The sequence below is a fragment of the Melanaphis sacchari genome, unplaced genomic scaffold, assembly GCF_002803265.2.
Source record: "Melanaphis sacchari strain LSU unplaced genomic scaffold, SCAv2.0 Contig109_pilon_pilon, whole genome shotgun sequence".
Taxonomy (NCBI): domain Eukaryota; kingdom Metazoa; phylum Arthropoda; class Insecta; order Hemiptera; family Aphididae; genus Melanaphis; species Melanaphis sacchari.
In genome coordinates this window covers 733,879-753,543 of record NW_020270419.1, presented here as the reverse complement: position 1 = coordinate 753,543, position 19,665 = coordinate 733,879, and the positions used below count along the sequence as shown (strand labels likewise).

At 29.2% G+C, this 19,665-nt stretch overlaps 2 protein-coding genes across 3 annotated transcripts in view; one reads left to right on the top strand and one right to left on the bottom strand.

Moving 5' to 3' along the window:
• LOC112603487 (tubulin beta chain-like) overlaps window positions 1-17,244 on the bottom strand; it is a 36,468-nt gene extending 19,224 nt beyond the window's left edge. Inside the window, exons 1-2 of one of the 2 annotated variants that reach the window (XM_025352062.1) lie at window positions 16,835-17,244; window positions 3,146-3,359 (exon numbers count right to left, since the gene is read on the bottom strand). The gene's annotated coding sequence lies outside the window, so the exon portion shown is untranslated. The remainder of the gene's footprint in view (window positions 1-3,145; window positions 3,360-16,834) is intronic. The other variant, XM_025352063.1, reaches the window with a different exon arrangement.
• On the top strand, window positions 2,350-10,658 carry LOC112603486 (ATP-dependent RNA helicase vasa-like). The gene is made up of 9 exons (XM_025352061.1): window positions 2,350-2,698; window positions 5,084-6,015; window positions 6,086-6,307; window positions 6,932-7,108; window positions 7,307-7,505; window positions 7,626-7,826; window positions 9,152-9,324; window positions 9,395-9,478; window positions 10,389-10,658. The coding sequence occupies exons 2-9, from the start codon at window positions 5,095-5,097 to the stop codon at window positions 10,434-10,436; spliced, it is 2,025 nt and encodes a 674-aa protein (XP_025207846.1). The 5' UTR covers window positions 2,350-2,698; window positions 5,084-5,094; the 3' UTR covers window positions 10,437-10,658.
• Window positions 17,245-19,665: the final 2,421 nt, after the last annotated feature.

Sequence of the window (19,665 nt, the reverse complement as noted above, 5' to 3'; positions counted from 1 at the left end):
CTCTTCATTTGTTGTCGATTTGTCATTTAAATTCTAGTTTGAAGCTGTCAGCAAAAAAAATACAAACAAATTGTTATGACATGGCAAGAATAATAAGTACCTATTCAATAATACACATTACGATAAGCATATAGATAATTTCCAGTAACAAATATTTTTCGTTGATTCATAGGATCATAGAATTTAAATGTGCCTAAGTAGGAAGTACCATAATCACTATAAATGCGTTGAGTTTGTTCACTTTGGTGCCATGCTAATTAAAACGCATTTTTTTATCCTTTCAATTTTTATAATTTTATAATCTATTACTTGTTAATCGGTCAAACTCGTAACAAAGTAATCAGCGTAAATATTTTTAACTAGTTTTTTGTACAAGTCTGTGTTAAGTGTATAATGTACTATTATTATTTATCACATACTCGTATTATTATAATTCAATTTTTTTGTTTTTTAAATTTTAAATTATATAAATCCACATTTTTAATCATTTTTTTACGAATTAAAACGTTTAACACCGTAACGCAATGTTAACGGGATACAAAAAATGGCATATTATATGGACACGATGCTAGCGCTAGATTAACGTCTTATTCATATCATTAATCGATTTTAATTCTTTATAATTAAAACGTGTTTAACGTCGAAGGGGGCCTTTTAACTCTATTATGGCTTATTTCGAACTTTTATTTTCTATGACTAACTTTCTTCGACTTCTATAAATCCTAGTTGCGCGTGTTAGTTATAATTATTATTAATCGTCTTTTCGTAACACTCTAGACGCATGTCGCGTGACGTCTCGACGATAGACAACTTAATCGTTTATTTTTCGTTTATCAATTGTCAATACATAAATGAACGAGCGTTGGGCAGAAGTCTCGCTGGGGTTACTCGGTGATAAGCAAAAACTCGTAACGATGAGTTATAACGGTCGATAACCGACCAGTAATAATAACCGCAACCGGTGGCGCCGAGTCATATAAATTTAGGTGAAGTATAATCAAAATATTTTGGTAAATGGATTAGGAAATAATATGTTGTCTCTTCTAATAGGTAACTAATAAATAATGACTTTAGTTATTTATTTAATTATTTAGTATAGGTATTGGGTAATGTAAAATAAAAACACATATAAGTACAAATAAAACCACCCACTCTCTTTATTATATGAATCGATCGCTTTAGTTCGTGTGTGTCGGTTCGGCGCCACTGACCGCGACTATTAAAATCACGGACAGACGATGTTATTTTAATCGACTCAATAATAATATTATTTTATTGTCGTCGTTGTCGTTGTCATTGCCGGACACGAGCCACGCGGTACGGTCAGTAACAGCTCGATGGGTGGATGGAGGAGCAATAGGGGTAGTTGCCCCGGGCCTCACGCTTCAAAATTTTAATTTCGGCCGCACAGACAGCGATTCAAAGACCTTGTACATGTTTAATTTTTCCCAGGGCCCGGCAAACTCTAACGCCGTCGCTGGGTACGGCGACGTTGTTCGTTGGTGAAAAATCGCGTTCGAGATTATCCTAAAAAGCGACGGCGTAACGTCGGCTAGGTAAGGAGGCGAGGCGAATCACGCGCGTAGCTTTGACGCGATATACGCGCAGCACCGCTCGCGCGTTTGGAACCGTAAGTACAAATCATCGGCGCGCGCACGCACTTGATTTTTTTTTTTTCATTTTAATTTGGTTATACAGTGTGACACGGCGGAGCCGGCGCCGTCGCCGAAGAAGCGAGAAATCCGCACCTGAACCCGAACGACATTGGGCGCACCGCACGCACGGAACGCGACAACGACGTTACATTTCATGGACCCGTAGAGTTCCCGGGTTTTTTTCAACCGGTTATCGTGCGTGCGGTTCAACACGTGCGTGTTCCATTGTATTCTTTGTTATTCGTCAATATTTGTTTTCTCTGGTGCCCGTCCGCTCGCACGGCCGTACGGGCAGCAGCAGCAGGAGCAGCAACAGCGGTGCGTTACGCGCGCGGGACCCGTTCCTCCTCCGTTATCGCTTCGCCGAACAGACGCGGCACTGGACGAGATTTCGTGGAAACCGTTTCAGAGTCGTTCACACGACGACCCTTGGACGAAACGGCAACATTCTTCTCGCGTCCCGTCTACCCAATAATCACCTCTCGCACCCGCGCCCACCCACCGCCACCCCCGCCAAAATCACCGCGCGCCGAACGATTGTCATATCATTATAATATAATATTATTATTATTATTGTTACAGCCGCCGCCGCTGCCGCCGCCGCCGTTGTCATCGTCGACCACCGTGTGGCGCGTCGTCCCTCTCTCACGCGGTCTCGTTCATTCCCTCTCTGTCCCGCACACCAACAGAGTCGTCGCCGTTATCTCTCTCGGACCGTTCCGTTCTCACTCGTCGGCGGTCTCGTCGTCTCACTCGCTCGCGCTCCGTTTACACGCGCTCCAACCGGTGTGTACCGTGTGCGCTCGTCCCGACGACGACGTCGACCGGCGTTTAGACTGTTTAGACGTTTAGAGTTAGTGTTTCGCGTTTTGCCGGTCGCGCACGTCACGCCGCCGATCCTCCAGTTCCGTATCGATCTCATCCCGGATCGTCGTGTGTTCCACGTCCCGTCACGCCGCCATAACGCGGTAACAATATTATTGTCATTAAAGTAGCCCGTCGTCGTCACCGCCATCGCAGAAAACCGCGACAAGATACTTTAGGTAAGCGACCGCTGTACACCGTCATCCGGGCACGTGCACCGATTGTTATTTCGCCGGGCGCTTATCGTCGTCTCGTGTAAATCTTTCGTTGGCACTACACCCGCACCCGCTTAGTCGTTAAAAAATAAAAACAACACGCTCGTTTCCGGTATATTATCAAATTTTCTTCGCGATATTGCCGTCCTTATGACCCGAGCGCAGAACGGCGCGTTACGGGCGATCCTTTATTTTGTTTACCCGCGCAATAATATAATTTATAATAATTATTATATTATTGCGTAAGTACCTTTTTTTTTTTTTTTTTTTGTCCATCGTCAGCGCTCTCGCGATCTCTGACCACGTTTTCTGAATGTACCGACCTACCGCCGTCCAACCTTGGACAATTATTATTATGATTTTAACGCTTTTTTGTCCTGTAAATATGTTTTTGTATTTTGGCCTACTTACAATAAAACGGAGTGCAGACCGGCTTATTCTCGGTTTACCTTGGCGCGGGGTAGTCGTACACTACAAATGTATTGTCGTTTTGAATTTTGATTTCACCTGACATCGAACCATGTCCGTTTAAGGAGTTCAACATAGGCAATATAAAGTGTACTTGTGTACTAGCTGTGTAGTTGTATGCGCAGTAAATTATAACCGGCGTGTTCGCAGTGGTTGCCTATGAAAAAAAAAAGTGATTTTTCTTAGGGTATAAATGCATACATATTTTTAATTTCTGTGGAACTTGCAGCTCTCAAACTATTAATTACTAAACAAAGTTACTTGTATTTTGTACAATAAAAACAAAATGTCATATTTATTTTAAAAATTGTCATAGATTCTCTCTACAATTTTTTTTTTTTCCATAACAAAGTCAATAATTTCTTCAACATCAATATTGTTCATTACACTTTTCTTAAAACAGGAATACCTATAATAATAAATTATATTCAGCTGCCTAGTATTCGTTACAGCCCACTGACAAAAGTCCCGATATTCTGACAACATAGTCCGCCCGCCACTGTGCATGCAAAATCATAAATGATATAAAATGGAACTCGAATAAAACACACATATTACCATTGCATGTAAGAATGTCTTTTTTCTGATAAAAGTATAACATATTGTTTGTCATACAGATTGATCTAATCATCAGATAACACTTATGAAATCAAATTTTAATTTATGAACTTATACCTATTTTTTCTTTTTAAATTTTAATTATGATATTTCAATACTTGGCCATGAAATTTACAAAAAAAAAAAACCAATGTAAAGTAAAGCAATTGATCATGAAATAAATAAATTACTTGCTACCGTGGAAAAATGGATAGTTCTTATGTATTAAAATTGTTCATATAATAAGAGCTTACTTAGATAATATTGAACCTTGCATCATAATTAGCAGACTAAATTGACAGCATATAAGATGCCTATTTATGTTCATATGTTATGCAAATATACCTATAGTTTTGTTCTGTAATACCTATATAAAGATAAATATAATATTATGACAATAGCAAATAACATAAGTTGGGTTTAATCTGAGATCTAAACAACTAATTAGTAAGTATGTAGATATTTAATGTTGATTATTATAACTACCAGAATACAGTTCTTTACATATTTTATAAAGATATACAGTGAAATATGAAACAAATTTAAACCAATTAAGACTTTAAATTCTAAAAGACAATATACTCAAAATTAGAGATATTTTTAGAAATCAAAATATAATTTTATTACAATTAATTAATTTAAATACAAAAAATTAATAACTATAATTATCTAGCAAAGTGATTGATAAATTCAAATTATTTTACAACATTTAAATTGTTTTTAATTTATTATCATTTTGTCATGTTTTTAAGTTAAAATCATGAAATAAATATACTGTTTTCAATCATCTTATTGTCTATATATACCCAAATTATCAAATTAAAAATGATATTTAATTAATACATAATAACTACAGTATAAATATAACAAAATATTTACTAATGTTGAGAACCCTTGCAACCATTTTAGATTAATAAGCACATTAATAATAATAATAGTAGAGTAAGCAATATGTTCTTTTTTTTTTTAAACGACTGTGTCGCAAAGTTAGTCAAGTGTAAGAACCGATTAGTACAACACTGTGTTAACAATTATTTCTCTATAATTAATTTTTTAGTAATAAATGATTTAAAAAATTATATAGATTTTTGTTAGTGTTTGTCTAAAATCCCAAAAAATAACGAACTCTTTAATATTAAGTATACTCTTTGGAAATCAAACCAAAAGAGGATACAACACTAAGTACATAATATATAATTTTTATTTTACATTTACTACTTATTTGTGACATTTAATATTCATCATTTTACATTACCTTAGTTAAAATTAATTATTTTGTTTCAGAAATCATCAATATGGAAAAACATTTAAATAATAAACCTGGAGAAGATAAAGAATGTGATGGTAAACAATCAGACAAAAATGCATCTGGTGGTCATACAAATGGATTTGATTGGAATTCAACTGAAACCAACAATTATGAAAATAAAGCATGCACAAATTATACAGATTGGGATCCTACTAATAACAATGATCATACTGATAATGATAAACTAATTGAAGATTACTGTGAGAATAAAACTACAATTAATGAATCTCTAGATGATACAAATAATGATTATGGTGATTGGAATCAAACAAAATCTGAAGTTGAATATCAAACTGATACTTCTGATTATCATGAAAATAACAAACAAATCAATGTTGAATGTAATAATTCAAAATCCTTGTATGACTCTTGGGGAAATCTAGTATCTAATGACGAATGTAGTACAGATACTAGAAATTATTCAGAATTCAATGAATGTACCAAACAAAATAGTTACAATGATTATCTCCCTAAGGATTCCTGGAATAATGATGTTGAAACTTATAATTATCAAGAAAATGAAAATAACGGTTACTGTGGAAATGGTTACCAAAAAAACACACAGTTTCCAAGAAAATCAAATAATGATAAAGGCAATGGTAAAATTGAGAAACCTGTCATACAAAGACCAACTTATATTCCTCCAGAATTTGAAGAAAATGATGACCTAACACTAGAAGCCGGATTAAATTTTGAAAAATACGATAAAATTGAAGTAACAGTAAGTGGAATGGAAGTACCTAAAAACATAACATCATTTCATGATTCTGGTCTACGTCAAATATTAATAAACAATTTGACCAAATGTCATTACACTATTCCAACCCCAATTCAGAAGTATGCCATACCAATCATTATGAATGGAAAAGATATGATAGCTAGCGCTCAAACTGGTTCTGGAAAAACTGTTAGTAAAAAGAATTCTTTATATGCTTTAATAATTATATGTTAAATTGTAATTTATTTTTGATTTTCAGGCAGCTTTTGTTTTACCAATTTTAAACAATTTAATCAGTGAACCATCTGAATTAATTGTTGACTACAATCATTGTGAGCCACAAGTTTTAATCTTGTCACCCACTAGAGAGCTTGCTATACAAATATGTGAAGTTACAACTAGATTGAGCAGAGGTACTTCAATTAAATGTGAACTTCTTTATGGTGGAACAGCCACTTATCATCAAAAAGAAAGAATTCTGGTAAAATAAATAGTTATTTTATCAATAAATATATAAAATATTTTCTGTTTATTCACTACCACTACTTTCTATAGGTTTTCCAATAATTCACTATCATTAATCCACACACATATTATTTAGATTCTGGGGGCATGAAGTGTGCATATATTGTAGCATTGTTTTAAATAAATTCTCAGAACTGTAATGCTTATGCCCCATGTATTTGATCAAGTAGCTATTCATCATTAGTTGGTTGGTACCACACTATTTTTTATTCTGTGATTTTATTTTTCCCCAAGAACTCTCAATAGTATTAGTGTAAGCCAAAGAGTTAAGATCTAAAAAATTAGGGAAATGATTTACCGTTATGAGTTGAAAAGTTTGATCAAGCTCGCAGTAGAAGCGCCACAGCAACATGTTCAATGATAATTGAAAACAATGTACGTGCTGATCTGCTAGGAACAGGAACTAGAAAATTCTCTTTAGTTTCCTTACAAATGCTACCTAAAACCCATTGATTTGGTAATAACCTTCCTCCGTCATATTTCCATTTACTGAATTAATGGAAAAACTAACAAAAAAAGTAGTTCGTGAACTAATGGAAAAGGTCCAATATATAATAATTTTTATAATTTGTTTTTTCAGAGAGGTGTTCATATAATTGTAGCTACTCCAGGGCGTTTAATTGATTTTGTGAATCGAGGTTTAATTACTTTTTCATCTATGCGATTTTTTGTACTTGATGAAGCTGATCGGATGTTGGACATGGGTTTTTCACTTGATATTGAACGTATATTAAGTCATCCTACTATGGTGTCATCGGTAAATATTTGAATGTTTATTTTGAGTATACTTAAGCAATGCTAGACTAGCAATAACTTCTTTTGATATTCAATGTGTACCTAACAAATTTTTAAATATATAATATTAGCTATAACTAGCTAAGTTTGTATAACTATTATTTATATGTTTTATATATATATATACGTTTGAAAAAAAAGAAAATTTATTTAATTTTAGGCAGAAAGAACAACAGTCATGTTTTCAGCAACCTTGCCCATAGATGTTCAACTTATAGCAAGGTCTTATTTAAAACCACATTATATATCAGTAGCTGTTGGAGAGGTCGGAGGTGCTTGTAAAGATGTTACACAAACATTTATTGAAGTTAATAAGTTTAGTAAAAAAAATGCATTAGTTGCTTTGCTGAATGAAACAAGTAAATAAACTTTTTTAATCGGTTTATACTTAATATTATCATTTAAAAATTTATTATTTTTCTTTTAATTTTAGATTAATAATTTATCAATATTATTCATTATGTAAATGTATGTTATAGATGATTGTCAAGGAACAATTGTATTTGTTGAACAAAAAAGACAAGCCGATTTCATAGCAGCCTATCTAAGTGAACTAAATTACCCAACTACAAGCATACACGGAGATCGTGAACAACCAGAACGAGAAAAAGCTTTAAGAGATTTTAAAACAAAAAAAATGAAGATCTTGGTAGCCACTGCTGTGGCTGCTAGAGGACTAGGTATATTTAATTTGTATTTTATTACATCCTATAGGCCAGGGGTGTCCAACATTTTGTTAAGATTGGGCCACTTCATATTGGTAGAAGTTGTTGAGGATCACATATTTTTTAATAATAATACAAACAATATTTTGTTTTTGTTTATTGATAAATGAAATGCGATCATTGCCATGGACATATCTCCAATAATAAAATATTTTATCAAAATCGACTTAAGTTAATTGACTGATCACCCGTGTATAATTAATGTGTTCCCGTGTAATTACTATCAGACCCAATAAAGATATAAAACACTATTAAAGTTTATTTAATGTTTACTATTTTGTAGTTTTATATTCTTAAAATAAATTGTTTTTCATAATATTAATATATTACATACAATTAATTAATGGTTTTTAAATTGAAGTGAGGGTTGCATCAATGTCTACCACGAGCTGTGGGTTGGACACTCCTGCTTAGGCTTTCAATAATTTTATTTCTATTCTATCGTAGCAAATTATTTTGTCTATTACACCATTGTTCCTAGCATAATTATAAAATCTTTATTTTATTTAGATATGTTTAGTGTGTTTATGTTCATGTATTAATATTTATATTTAAAAATATAAATATTTACAATTAAAATAATTATTTTATACACAAAAAAGTACTGACACAAAAGCCAGCTCTTTTAAATATCTCGTTAAAACTGTTTATATGAAATTATAAATTTATAAATAAATAACAATTAGTTATTGAAAAATTAAATATTTCCATTTTCTACGTAATATTTTAAGACATTGTTATGTTTGTGAAAATTAAAATCAGAAGACGGTATGAATTATATCAATATATTAATATTTTTTTTTTTTTTTTTACTGCATTCTTTAATCTTTTGTATTTTATATTTATTTATTAATAATTTAATTATATTTAATTCATAGAATAGCAAAAGTTTAAATATATTACCTAATATTTTTGTATAATTGATTTTGAAAATTTAGAATCAACTTCCAGAAAATGGAATACACTAATACATTGTTAAAATTTATCTTTTAATTTATTGACATTATTACTGTAAAAAAAAAAAAAGATTAATTTAAATTTAAACTATATTTTTCATCTAATTAATATTTAAGTCGGCATTTAAAATTTTTTATTTTAGTTGTGTATATTTTGTACAAATTTATAATTGGTTCCAAATTAAAAAATATCAATTTAAGATTAAGTATTTATAATTTCTAAATTTTCAATTATCAGAATTCTATGATGGATATGTATAATAACTCTTGACATGTAATTTAGTTTAATATAAAATTAACAAAATCATGTTTTTATTTTGACAGATATAATGGGTGTTACGACGGTAGTGAATTTTGATTTACCAAAAACAATTGAAGAATATGTGCATAGAATTGGACGTACTGGTAGATTGGGAAATTCAGGACGGGCCGTTTCATTTTTTGATCCAGACAACGATTATGCCTTGGCTCCTTATTTAGTCAATACTCTTAAACTAGTAAATTACATTTATTTTTTTAACATTTTTTTATATTTACAGCTTACAATTATAATATTCATTATTTCAGGCTGATCAAAAAGTTCCAGAATTTTTATCTCAGTATAGCAGTGAAGTTCAGAAACCTTCGAATCAATTCAATGACATAAGATCGGTAAATAACCTATTTATTTTCCAATATAATTCTAATTAATTATTAAAATATTCATGTTAATGTTAATTTAATGGTTTGTTGCAAATTTTAATTTAATTTCAAGTAGGTATTGAAAAAAGTATGATAATTTACATTATAACTTTAAGCTTGCTTTCTTCGAGGGAGGAGATATACATTCCAAAATACATAGATTATTAAATCACATGAGCGTCAGGGGGGGGGACAAGGCACCTAATTGTAATAATGACGAAACATAATAATGTTCTATAATTTAAATGTATAATAATATCTAATTGTAATAATGACAAAACATAATAATTTACTATAAATAGAATGAATAAAAAATCTTCATTTATTTTTTAAATTAATTCCCCCCCCCCCACTATAAAAATGTGTGGTGATGCCAATGTTAAACCATCTATGTATACGTAATATTTATATTCCAGTTTGATGTAATGTATAAGAAATCCACATTTATGATTTATTGTTACTTATATTAAATTAAAACCTTAAACTAAATATTTTGAATTATATTTACACAAGTTTTTTTTTTTTTTTGTACACTGTTTTTGATAAATTTGACTTATATATATAAAAAAATGGTTGTTGATTATTCTTTATATTTTTCAACGCATAAAATTGCCAAAATGACTAAAACAATTCTAAAGCGAAAGCGTTTTGTACTACAAAAAGTATGATAATAATTATTATTATATATTTTTGTAAATGAAAATGCAAAAATTAAAATTTCAATGTTTTAGTTTTTGAGTATTTGGTTAATATAATGATGAATAAACTGAATACTCTATATTAATATAATCAGAACAAAAATAAATTTTCTTATTTAGCGTTATTTTAAATTTTAATAAAATAACATGAAAATTTTATTAAAGCTTATTTTATTTTCTAGGATGTTCCTGTAACATCTGAGTATGTCGAAGAAGTTGAAGAATGGTAATCTCACATTTTCACCATAATACCAAATTTAAACCAAAAAAATAACAGTGAATAAGCAATTTCAATTATTAATTTACTCAATGTGAATTTTTACTTGTTATAAGCTCAAATTTATATAATTTAACCTTTGCTACCATTTAATCTAACCCAATTTTTTTTCAATTGTATGTTGTTGTTTTTTTTATACATCATTAAAAAAAAATTTTAAGTTATAATTTATGAGTAAGGCCTATGACTGAAGACTTAAAAAAATATATAGGTTTAGTTTTTACTTATTATTCATTACTGTAAAAAAAATTGAATTTTAATTATTGTATAACAAATTAAGAATATTATTATGTTATAATAAAAAAAAAAAAAAAAAAATGCTGAAACTAAATTTTTAAAAAGAAATAGATTTTATGTAACTTTTATCTCAATCTGCAGTCTACTAATATATATATATACGAGTATATATATTTATATTTTGTTTGTTAAACCCGAATTCAGTACCAGAATTAAAAGATATCTAAATATCTAATAAATTATCTCTTAAAACATTAGCTCATCTCCAACTATAATTTATTGATCTGTGGTGAATTATATTATTTATTTTAGTTAATTATTTTTCTTACCCAATAAATTAATCTTTTTTTTTTTTACCAATATAAAAATATCATTGTATTGACCGTTTACAATATGTTTATTGTAAATAATTTAAAAATATAGGTACTTTTACAGTCTATTATAAAAATTAAAAATATAGTATTGTATATTTTAAACAATAATTTTTCTACTAATAACTTGGGTCTTACTTCTTAAATACTTATTTAAGATCAAATATTTATAAAAATGTATACATTTTAGCAAACGTTAAATTACTTTTTGAAATAACATCACTGTTTATAAATATTTTGTTTTATATTATAAGTAATAATGAAATAGTGCCATACATTTTTAAATTTACCTATATGATTTATTTATTTCTATTGTGTCTTAAACATAATTAAAAGATTCAGTTTATTGTAAACACAATTTGTGTATACAAGTTGCTAAAAATATAGTTTTTTGCAGTACAAATATTATTTTGCAATTTTTTTAAACTGTATGTTTACTTTGATATCATATAATATATTCATAAATTAAATAAAACTTACTGTAGTAATTTCAATTTCAATTATATTTGTAATGGTTACTGAACATTACAGTTAGATTAAAGAACCACTATTTTGTCTTTTGTTTTATGTAATTGTATTGTTATAACAGAAATAATGATTATAATTATTGTATTCCATTATTTTGTATTGTTAATATTTCATTATATTATTGTGTACTTAATATATTAAAAATAATAATAATAATAATAATGTTTTACTTTAATTTAAAAAAAAAGTACTCACAGTTTAAATTATTGTTTTTCCCCTTTTCACAAGTTTTTTAAGCCGATTATTTCTTAATGGCCTTTCTGTAACTTATATATTGTACAAAAAGATAAATTATAAATAATTTATAATTGTATTTTGATAATGTCTGACTGTTAGGGTGTAGAGATTACCACTGTATATCAGAACAGTTGTTCTTGGTGAGCAGTAGTGTGTATACCTTATGATTTTTTATAAAAGATAAGTTAATTTAAGGTTATAATACTAATAATATGTTATTAAATGATTTTAAATCAAATTGCTATTAATTAAAATATAACATCTATATTTTCTTGTAATAGTAGTATTAATGTAAATTTTGATGAACTCTCATTAATTGCTTAATTAATTAAACGCTTATAATAGTATTTTTAGTGTTAACATTTTATGTAAAACATGATTATTAGACAAATGATTTCAATTTTAATTTAAATGGGTTTATTAATATTAACTCAATTAGCTTACTCAATAAAAGTGATGGTGTTTCATGTTTACTGAACTAAAAAATACTTTTAACAATATTTTTTCTCTTATTCAATCTATTTTTAACTAAATATCTTGTGTGATATTTAACCATTCTCTTTTAAAAAGTGTATTGTAACACCTCTGAATAAAACTGATGATACATATTGTGGGAATCACAGAACAGTTTTATTGTTACAACACTAACATTTTTGAAAAATTTCTGTGGTCTAGAATCTTAGATTTTTTTAAATAAACATGACTTTGAGTAACCAATTTAGTTTTCTACCTAAAAAGTCAACTATAAAAATATGTACCCTTAGTTGATTTTGAACAAATTTGTTCATGTAAATCTTCATACTAAAAAAAAAAAGTGATAGGCATATTTCTAGATAGGTACGTAAAAAACTATTATGAAGCTAATTATGATATTTAAAAATATCTCAATTATACTGGTATAGCCTTTAAAACTTTTCAAACCTGACTTAGTAAAAGAACATATCTTGTCAGATTAAATGGTGTTCTTAGTAATTCGGTACCTAAATATTACATATAATATACCACAAGGAACTGTTCTACTGTTCTAGAGTCCATTTTGTTTCTTATTTTTATAAATAGACTATTTAATTTAAATTATGACTTAAATATTTCTTATTGTAATGATGATACCAGCTATATTACCATACATTGATAATTATAATGATTTTTATAAAAAATTAAATAGGCTATTACATTATATTAAGATTTGGTTAGATAATCATAAGCTTATGATAAATATTTCTAAATCTAAATAAATAATTTTTTAAATCATAGAATTCTCTTTAAAGTTTAAATCATAATATTCAGCTAAAATTAAATGTTTTTACTATAATTTTAGCTCTCAGGATGTTATTAATAGTAATTGTAATGGTTTACAAAAAAAAAATGTAATATAAATATTTTAATATTACATTAGATCATGAAATGGATATTAATAATTTGATTTCTACTTTATAAACATTTTTCTTTTTCTTTGAAGATGTAAAATAATATTTTTATATTAAACAATTTTCAATTATGGATTAATGTTTTGGGATCGCACCTATAATATACACCTTGAATAATTAAAAATCACAGTTAATAGTTTAATTAAATTTTTATTAAACAAACTAAAGCTTTATAGTACAAATTTTATTTTTGATGAACTTGATGTACATTTTGATACGATATTTTATATTAATGAATAATTAGTATTATATAAACATAAGCATTTACTGACCAATGTAAATCATAATTATAAGTTATAACACTAGGTATAAATGCAACATAAATATGGTTTAATACAACTTTTAGATCTCAATGCACACAAATTGAAGGCTCAAATTTGTGTGAAAAAATTGAACATTACTTTATAAAATTTCAATAAATTAAAGGAATTTAAATTACTTTTGAATGATCTTGATTTTTACAATGTTTGAACAAATATTTATATTTCTTTAAAATGTTTTCTGTTTTATAGTTTATTAGGTAATTATTTTATTTTTAATTAATTTTTAAAGACATCCATATGACGAAGGTACAAGTTAGGGTTACAATGAATGTTGCATATTGTTGTGTTTTATTTCTACTATGTATGTGTCTATCTATAAACGGAGATAATTATAATATTAAAATATATTAATATCATTGTTATAATAATTCAAAAAAATTATTCATGGAAGCTTAAAAATATATGTATATATTATATTTTACTATGTACAATGACATTTTTTTTCAAAATATGTTAGTTAATTTTAAGATACTACATATTTATACTAGTGTAGGCCAACGATATCGATAATTCGATACGATATCAATATCGTGGGTATTTGCTTAATCATTTCGGTATCGATATCTAAAAATAATTATCGCGATATCGGTGTGATTAATCGGGGAACAGAATTTTGTAGTGTTACGGATGATTAAACACTAAACTAAGTAAACAGTATAAAATAAAATTATATTTTATCTTATTTTATTATTATATCTGTAAAAGTAAATACTAAACGTAGATTATGATACGAGGCGATATTAATATGTTCCAAAGAAATAACTCACCACACCAAACAATTTAATCTAAATCCAGTACCAGTTGTTAACTCACGGTGAGACGTTATAATTATTTTCGTAATTATTACGATCGTTATTAATTTTATTATTAATTATACAAACAAAATGAGTGAAAACTTTAAATTAGAACCGTTGTCTGGTGCTAGAAGTGATATATGACAACATTTTGGTTTTAAAGTTAAAGAAAAGGGGATTATATTAAATAAAAATCAAGATTTTTGTAAAAAGTGCAAATGTGCTGTTGGTTATAGTGGAAATATTTTAATTAATTGTTAATTAATTTACACTCATAATATATTAAAACAATATGTATTCTATACTTTTAATATACTTTCAATACACTCATAATATAATATCTATTCTATACTTTTAATGTTTTAATATGCTTCGATATCGATATCGGTATTGAAAATTATATCGTTAGCCAACACTAATTTATACTATAAACTTATTCATACTGTTTTAAGGCAATTTGGTGTTAATTCGGAAGTTAATAACATAAATTCAATATGGTTTAAATCAGGGGTAACCAATTAATATTTTTGAAAGGCCGCATAAGAAATTTTAAAATTTTTTGCGGTCCATCAAAATTAAATCCTATGTATATATTTTTAACATACAATAGGTATTATTTTAAAATTATTTGTTATGAGAAGATTATTATATATATATATATGCTATTTATTCTTTATTCCTCGCCGGACCGCTATTTGGTAACTCCTGATTTAGATATGTATTATACGTATAATAAATAAATAAACTATAATAACTATAATTATATGATAAATGCAATGTTATCAACAAAAATTAATTCAACCTATTATATTAATTATATAAAATAAATTACTCTAATAGAAATATCAAAAAACATAATATCATGAAGTTTACTTAATATTAGATATAATTATCACTGGTTTAGCACGCAATAAGTGCGGTCCCAGACAACACTTTTATCACGCACTCGAGTAGGGAATAGGAGAAGGTGACCATAAATATATTCCTAACTGAATAAAATTATAACATAAACGAGATTAACTCGGACACGAATTGCGTCCAGTCGGTTTGGATATCCTTCGGTAACGGGCCCGTCCCACGTGCATGTCGCCTGCCAAGTGCGCTGCATTATATGTTTCGCGAGAAAAATTGTGGGAGCAAAAAGTCCTAACGGATCGAAAAACCTAGCAGTTAATGATAATATGCCGCGTTTAGTATAAATGATTGTCGAGTCTAAACTGAGCTCGCAACAAAAATAATTGTCATTCGGATGACAATGCAGGTCGAGCACTTTGGTTCCTACACTATCGTCATCTGCAAATTACGAGGACTTCACAGTGCGATGATCGGCAGGTAAGGTATTTAAATCACGTTGGACTGCAACCACATCTTCGACAATATTCGCGCCGTAACAAATGTCGTCAACGTAGGTGGTTTAACGCGTCGCGGACTGACGGGAACGGTACGCCGTCGCCGGCGGCTATCTCCTGTAGTACTCGGAGAGCTAAAAAGGGCGCACAATTAACTCCGTACGTTACGGTATTGAGCTCGTAATCGACCAATTGTTCATGTGGAGAGACCCGCCACAATATATGTTGATATGTACGGAACTCGGGCAATATTAAAATTTGACGATACATTTTACAAATGTCCGCCGTAAAGGCGTGCCGGAATAATCGGAACCATACCAGAATGTCGACTATATCGCGTTGCAGTTTAGGTCCGGGACATAGTGCATTGTTAAGGGACATTCCTGAAGGACACTTTGCTGACGCGTTAAAAATTACACGAATTTTGGTCTCCCCTTCATCGTCTTTACAAATGGCGTGATGTGGAATGTAATAACGTCCCGGTGTTTGAACGATTGACATAATATGTCCTAATTCGAGATATTCTGACAATAATTGTGTATATAACAATTTGAGCTTAGGATCGGACGCTAATTTTCATTCGAGTGATTCAAATCGTTTGACGGCCATATCACGCGATCGGGTAAAAATGCTATTTGTCACGGGTGTGCGAAATGGTAACGGCACGGAAAATCGACTTGACGCTAGTCGCGCACATTTGTCTCGAAAAATTGTCTCACAGCGCCCGTCATCGGTGAATGTTTCCGGGGCGGCCTCAGGTTCCTCATTACTCCAAAATCGATACATAAACCCAATAACACTTTTATCACGCACTCGAGTAGGGGATAGGAGAAGGTGACCATAAATATATTCCTAACTGAATAAAATTATTAACATAAATTATAGAAAACGCCGAAATTAACATTATGCGTGCCGCGTTTGCCGGGCGCTAAAAATATAATTATCAATACAAACGGTCTAAATGTCCTAATAAAGGTGGGCGCCCATGAGATAATAATAAAATTAATAATTTTTATACATAACAATAAAATTACAATAAATCAAACAGTATAACTAATGATAATATAAAAATAGTTTAAACATACCGACACCGCTCGAGCTCTGGCCTTGTGGTCCGGTACGCTGCAACAGTGATTATATTGAAATGAACGCCGCGTCACACCCGGTGACGAAAAACACCGTGTGAGATTCTGTGGCGGCAACACACAGAAGAGCTCGTTTAAACACGGGGTTGTTCGGACAACACGTTACACGACGCACACGAATATAATATAATAATTTCGAACGCTTTCACGCGCGGCGACGCCAATAGCATAATATAAAATTATAGGTGTATGACCACCAGCACGGCAACGCAACTATACGTATTTCTATGGCGACAACACACAGAACAACTCGTCGACCACGTGGTCCGAACAAGACGCGAAAAAGACGCAACTGCGGTGACGATTACGCGACGCCTACGGCAGGCGAAACAGGTAGACCGTCCGTTGCGGTCGACCGCTGGAAAAGAACAAAAAAGACGCGGCCGTTCAGGCGGCGTCGGCGAGCATGACACACCGGTGTCGCGAGAACCTTGGGCGGCAGCGGGGTGGAGACGTGTGCGTAAAAGCTCGCACCCGACGCACGATTGACTGAACTGGTTGTGCCATGAACGGCGCGAATTCGTGGTGGTTTAAACATATACTATAAACCTATTCATACTGTTTTAAGGCAATTTGTTGTTTATTCGGAAGTTAATAACATAAATGCAATATGGTTTAAATCAGGGGTAACCAATTAATATTTTTGAAGGGCCGCATTAGAAATTTTAAAATTTTTTGCGGCCCATCAAAATTAAATCCTATGTATGTATTTTTAACATATAATAGGTATTATTTTAAAATTGCTTGTAGTGAGAAGATTAGGTACTCGTCCAATACGCTATCTACCGCACGTTTGATGGTTTAGTATGCTATCTACCGTAAATATTCCATCTACCGTCATTTCACGTTAGTAAAGTATGATATTCCAAATCACGTTTTCAACTATTTTTCAGAATTTTTTTTAACCCACCACCACAAATTGCTTGGTTTTTAATTTTTTTACAAGTTTGATCGATTGGTAATAAACCGTGTATATTTAAAAAATGTTTGCATATCTCTTCATTTTGAATTATGTGTCGATATAAATAACTCATAGTTGACAAACTCATAATGATAATTATTAAATAATATTTAATAATAAATAAATCACAGTAAAGCCACGTATATAATCGACATGACTCACAAACACACACTAAACAGGTATAATATAAAGGTATACCTACTAACCTTCCTAACTTACTAAGGTATAAAATATAAATATAATATGATTTGGGTTTTCAATAAAAGCTTTATCTTAAATCTTAATTGCAAAATGATAAAGTATGTACTCGTATAATATACAGCATAAGGACATACGGTAGATATCATACTAAACTATAATAAAATTACAGTAGATAAAATATTTAAGGTAGATGGCATATTGGACAAGTACCGAAGATTATTTTTTATATATACGCTATTTATTCTTTATTCCTCGCCGGACCGCCATTTGGTAACTCCTGATTTAGATATGTGTAATACGTATAATAAATAAATAAACTATAATATCTATAATAATATGATAAATGCATTTGTTATCAACAAAAATTAATTTAACCCATCATATTAATTATATAAAATAAATTACTCTAATAGAAATATCAAAAAATATAATATCATGAAGTTTACTTAATATTAGATATAATTATCACAGTAATTCATTCAATACCTATCGCACAGTAGTCAGTAGAGTAGTACCCATTTGCTCATATTTTTTACTTATAATTCTCACTTGTGATAATAAAAGTACTAATAAATTTTAAATTTTGACCTATCAACAGTGCTAACTCAATCCAATTTGCTACCAGAAACTCCTTTCAAAGTTTGCAATTAAAGCACATTTTTACTAAAAAATGTATTATTAGGTACAAAATTTAAAAATAAACATACTTAACAGTAAAATTAAAAACTACATATTATCAATATACACAAAATAATATATTTTCCAAAAGTAGAAGAGGAAGAAGATTAAAATTAATTTTATTATTTAGATTTAAAAAAAAGAAAAGAAATTCAATGTTTATAAATATTTAATTGTTTATTAAAAAAGAAAACTAATTTTTGAAAGTTTTTGTTACAACTAAAAACAGTTTAATTTTATATTATTTTTAGTAGAACTCAAGCTTATTAAAATCATTGATTAAATATTTACTAATATTACAGTTGAAATGCAGTCAATCTTTCAAGTAGGTGTATGTAAATGTACACATATTTAAAATGAATTTGAAAATAGTTACAAGTATTATTTGTGTAATTGTGTTAGATATATATTTTATAAAATTTGTTTTTTTAATTTATTTAGTGGACACAGATATTTATAGCTACTGGTAAATTATTTAATTCATTTTCTTTTGGTTTTAAATCAAAGGTTATAAATCTGCATTTATTGTATACCAGATGAAATAGTAAAAAAAATGTTTAAGAAATAAATACGATTGTAATTATCAGAATTATATTTTAAATAAAAAAGAAAATTAAAAATTAATTTAAACATAGTGCAATCGTTCTACGTACTGTTAAATTACATTGAAATCAAGACTTAAAACACAAACCAAAACGCAATTATTAATAGTAATATTTTTAATAATTCAAATTTTCTTGTATAAACGCAAATAGTACAATATAAAATCAAAATGTAAAAAGTATTTATAACTTCATATTTAGACTAAACCTTACAATATAATTTCAGCGTATAGGTAGTATGTAGTTTCATATTCAAATGTCATTTCACAAAAGTATAATACAATACGATACGTTACAAATTTAAATTATGCAACCTTAGATACTATAAT